At 23.1% G+C, this 5,000-nt stretch overlaps 1 protein-coding gene across 1 annotated transcript in view; it reads left to right on the top strand.

Moving 5' to 3' along the window:
* LOC115005230 (PEX5-related protein-like) overlaps positions 1 to 346 on the top strand; it is a 25,030-nt gene extending 24,684 nt beyond the window's left edge. Inside the window, exon 10 of the mRNA XM_029427013.1 lies at positions 106 to 346. Coding sequence (XP_029282873.1) covers positions 106 to 346 — 241 coding nt within the window. The remainder of the gene's footprint in view (positions 1 to 105) is intronic.
* Positions 347 to 5,000: the final 4,654 nt, after the last annotated feature.

The following is a 5,000-nucleotide window of genomic DNA, read 5'->3' as shown; positions in this document are numbered from 1 at the left end:
ACGATGTGTGAAGAAATAAATACAAAAATAAAGAACACTGGACAGAAGAGAGACCTGTCCTATGCACTTAATTGGATTCAGTGTTTTTGTGTGTTACCTGCGCAGGTGTCTGGAGCTCCGCCCCAACAACCTGCCGGCGCTCATGGCGCTCGCCGTCAGTTTCACAAACAGCGGAATGCCGCGGGAGGCCTGCGACGCTCTGCGCCGCTGGATCAGCCATAACCCTAACCCCAGATACAAACACCTGCCTCTGGACCACAGGAGTCCGCTACGGGGCTCCCCGGCCACACCTCGCAGGGGCCCCCACACCTCCACACCAGCCAGGTACGAACACCTGAGCAGCTGAGCACCTCACGGTGGTCAGCTTCAAATTTTTATAAAGTGTTAAAGTATAAAGATTAAAGTATAAAGATTAAAGTGTTAAAGTATAAAGTGTTAAAGTATAAAGAATTAAAGTATAAAGAGTTAAAGTATAAAGAGTTAAATTATAAAGAGTTAAATTATAAAGAGTTAAATTATAAAGAGTTAAAGTATAAAGAGTTAAAGTATAAAGAGTTAAAGTATAAAGTATAAAGTGTTAAATTATAAAGAGTTAAATTATAAAGAGTTAAAGTATAAAGAGTTAAAGTATAAAGTATAAAGTGTTAAATTATAAAGAGTTTAAGTATAAAGTGTTAAAGTATAAAGAGTTAAAGTATAAAAAGAGTTAAAGTATAAAGAGTTAAAGTATGAAGAGTTAAAGTATAAAGAGTTAAAGTATAAAGTATAAAGAGTTAAAGTATAAAGTGTTAAAGTATAAAGAGTTAAAGTATAAAGAGTTAAAGTATGAAGAGTTAAGTATAAAGAGTTAAAGTATAAGTATAAAGAGTTAAAGTATAAAGAGTTAAAGTATAAGTATTAAAGTATGAAGAGTTAAAGTATAAAGAGTTAAAGTATAAAGTATAAAGAGTTAAAGTATAAAGAGTTAAAGTATCAAGTGTTAAAGTATAAAGTATAAAGAGTTAAAGTATAAAGTGTTAAAGTACAAAGAGTTAAAGTATAAAGAGTTAAAGTATAAAGTGTTAAAGTATAAAGAGTTAAAGTATAAGTGTTAAAGTATAAAGAGTTAAAGTATCAAGTGTTAAAGTATAAAGAGTTAAAGTATAAAGTGTTAAAGTATAAAGAGTTAAAGTATCAAGTGTTAAAGTATAAGAGTTAAAGTATAAAGTATAAAGAGTTAAAGTATAAAGTGTTAAGTATAAAGAGTTAAAGTATAAAGTGTTAAAGTATAAAGAGTTAAAGTATAAAGTGTTAAAGTATAAAGAGTTAAAGTATAAAGTGTTAAAGTATAAAGAGTTAAAGTATAAAGTGTTAAAGTATAAAATGTTAAAGTATAAAGTGTTAAAGTATAAAGAGTTAAAGTATCAAGTGTTAAAGTATGAAGTATAAAGAGTTAAAGTATAAAGAGTTAAAGTATAAAGTGTTAAAGTATAAAGTGTTAAAGTATAAAGAGTTAAAGTATGAAGAGTTAAAGCATAAAGTGTTAAAGTATAAAGAGTTAAAGTATAAAGTGTTAAAGTATAAAGAGTTAAAGTATAAAGAGTTAAAGTATAAAGTGTTAAAGTATAAAGTGTTAAAGTATAAAGAGTTAAAGTATAAAGTATAAAGAGTTAAAGTATAAAGAGTTAAAGTATAAAGAGTTAAAGTATAAAGTGTTAAAGTATAAAGAGTTAAAGTATGAAGAGTTAAAGTATAAAGTATAAAGAGTTAAAGTATAAAGTGTTAAAGTATAAAGTATAAAGAGTTAAAGTATAAAGTATGAAGAGTTAAAGTATAAAGTATGAAGAGTTAAAGTATAAAGAGTTAAAGTATAAAGTATGAAGAGTTAAAGTATAAAGTATAAAGAGTTAAAGTATAAAGTATGAAGAGTTAAAGTATAAAGTGTTAAAGTATAAAGTATAAAGAGTTAAAGTATAAAGTATGAAGAGTTAAAGTATAAAGAGTTAAAGTATAAAGTATGAAGAGTTAAAGTATAAAGAGTTAAAGTATAAAGTATGAAGAGTTAAAGTATAAAGAGTTAAAGTATAAAGTATAAAGTATGAAGAGTTAAAGTATAAAGTATGAAGAGTTAAAGTATAAAGTATGAAGAGTTAAAGTATAAAGTATAAAGAGTTAAAGTATAAAGTATGAAGGGTTAAAGTATAAAGAGTTAAAGTATAAAGTATAAAGAGTTAAAGTATAAAGTATGAAGAGTTAAAGTATAAAGTATAAAGAGTTAAAGTATAAAGTATGAAGAGTTAAAGTGTTAAAGTATAAAGTATAAAGAGTTAAAGTATAAAGTATGAAGAGTTAAAGTATAAAGTATAAAGTGTTAAAGTATAAAGAGTTAAAGTATAAAGTGTTAAAGTATAAAGTGTTAAAGTATAAAGAGTTAAAGTATAAAGAGTTAACGCATAAAGTATAAAGAGTTAAAGTATAAAGAGTTAAATTATCAAGTGTTAAATTATCAAGTGTTAAAGTATAAAGAGTTAAAGTATAAAGAGTTAAAGTATAAAGTATAAAGAGTTAAAGTATAAAGTGTTAAAGTATAAAGAGTTAAAGTATAAAGAGTTAAAGTATAAAGTGTTAAAGTATAAAGTGTTAAAGTATAAAGTGTTAAAGTATAAAGAGTTAAAGTATAAAGAGTTAAGTATAAAGTATGAAGAGTTAAAGTATAAAGAGTTAAAGTATAAAGTGTTAAAGTATAAAGAGTTAAAGTATAAAGTGTTAAAGTATAAAGTATGAAGAGTTAAAGTATAAGAGTTAAAGTATAAAGTGTTAAAGTATAAAGAGTTAAAGTATAAGTGTTAAAGTATAAAGTATGAAGAGTTAAAGTATAAAGAGTTAAAGTATAAAGTGTTAAAGTATAAAGAGTTAAAGTATAAAGTGTTAAAGTATAAAGTATGAAGAGTTCAAGTATAAAGAGTTAAAGTATAAAGTATGAAGAGTTAAAGTATGAAGAGTTAAAGTATAAAGAGTTAAAGTATAAAGAGTTAAAGTATAAAGTATGAAGAGTTAAAGTATAAAGTATAAAGAGTTAAAGTATAAAGTATAAAGAGTTAAAGTATAAAGAGTTAAAGTATAAAGTATAAAGAGTTAAAGTATAAAGTATGAAGAGTTAAGTATAAAGAGTTAAAGTATAAAGTATGAAGAGTTAAAGTATAAAGTATAAAGAGTTAAAGTATAAAGTGTTCAAGTATAAAGTGTTAAAGCATAAAGTGTTAAAGTATAAAGAGTTAAAGTATAAAGAGTTAAAGTATAAAGTGTTAAAGTATAAAGTGTTAAAGTATAAAGTATGAAGATTTAAAGTATAAAGTATGAAGAGTTAAAGCATAAAGTGTTAAAGTATAAAGTGTTAAAGTATAAAGTGTTAAAGTATAAAGTGTTAAAGTATAAAGTATGAAGATTTAAAGTATAAAGAGTTAAAGTATAAAGTATGAAGAGTTAAAGCATAAAGTGTTAAAGTATAAAGAGTTAAAGTATAAAGTGTTAAAGTATAAAGAGTTAAAGTATAAAGAGTTAAAGTATAAAGTATAAAGAGTTAAAGTATAAAGTGTTAAAGTATAAAGAGTTAAAGTATAAAGAGTTAAAGTATAAAGAGTTAAAGTATAAAGTGTTAAAGTATAAAGTGTTAAAGTATAAAGAGTTAAGTATAAAGAGTTAAAGTATAAAGTATAAAGAGTTAAATTATTAAGTGTTAAAGTATAAAGTATAAAGAGTTAAAGTATAAAGTGTTAAAGTATAAAGTATGAAGATTTAAAGTATAAAGTATGAAGAGTTAAAGCATAAAGTGTTAAAGTATAAAGAGTTAAAGTATAAAGTGTTAAAGTATAAAGAGTTAAAGTATAAAGTGTTAAAGTATAAAGAGTTAAAGTGTTAAAGTATAAAGAGTTAAAGTATAAAGAGTTAAAGTATAAAGAGTTAAAGTATAAAGTGTTAAAGTATAAAGAGTTAAAGTATAAAGTGTTAAAGTATAAAGTGTTAAAGTATAAAGAGTTAAAGTATAAAGAGTTAAAGTATAAAGTATAAAGAGTTAAATTATCAAGTGTTAAAGTATAAAGTATAAAGAGTTAAAGTATAAAGTGTTAAAGTATAAAGAGTTAAAGTATAAAGTGTTAAAGTATAAAGTGTTAAAGTATAAAGAGTTAAAGTATAAAGTGTTTAAAGTATAAAGAGTTAAAGTATAAAGAGTTAAAGTATAAAGTGTTAAAGTATAAAGAGTTAAAGTATAAAGTGTTAAAGTATAAAGTGTTAAAGTATGAAGTATAAAGTGTTAAAGTATAAAGAGTTAAAGTATAAAGTGTTAAAGTATGAAGAGTTAAAGTATAAAGTGTTAAAGTATGAAGTATAAAGTGTTAAAGTATAAAGAGTTAAAGTATAAAGAGTTAAAGTTTAAAGTGTTAAAGTATAAAGTGTTAAAGTATAAAGAGTTTAAAGTATGAAGAGTTAAAGTATAAAGTGTTAAAGTATGAAGAGTTAAAGTATTAAAGTGTTAAAGTATAAAGAGTTAAAGTATAAAGTGTTAAAGTATAAAGAGTTAAAGTATAAAGTGTTAAGTATAAAGAGTTAAAGTATTAAAGTGTTAAAGTATAAAGAGTTAAAGTATAAAGTATAAAGAGTTAAATTATCAAGTGTTAAAGTTAATAAAGTATAAAGAGTTAAAGTATAAGGGTTTAAAGTATAAAGTCTTAAAGTATAACGAGTTAAAGTATAAAGTGTTAAAGTTATAAAGAGTTAAGTATAAAGTGTTAAAGTATAAGTATAAAGTAAAGTATAAAGAATAAAGTATAAGTACAGTGTAGTAAAGTATAAGTAAGTGTTAAAGTATAAAGTAAGTATAAAGTATAAAGTATAAAGAGTTCAATTATAAGAGTTAAAGTATAAAGTGTTAAGTATAAAGAGTTAAATTATAAAGAGTTAAAGTATAAAGTGTTAAATTATAAAGTGTTAAATTATAAAGAGTTAAAGTATAATATACTGCT

This window comes from Cottoperca gobio, unplaced genomic scaffold, assembly GCF_900634415.1.
Source record: "Cottoperca gobio unplaced genomic scaffold, fCotGob3.1 fCotGob3_284arrow_ctg1, whole genome shotgun sequence".
Classification (NCBI taxonomy): Eukaryota; Metazoa; Chordata; class Actinopteri; order Perciformes; family Bovichtidae; genus Cottoperca; species Cottoperca gobio.
Note: the sequence above shows the minus strand (reverse complement) of the source record. Positions and strands in the feature narration are given on the sequence as shown.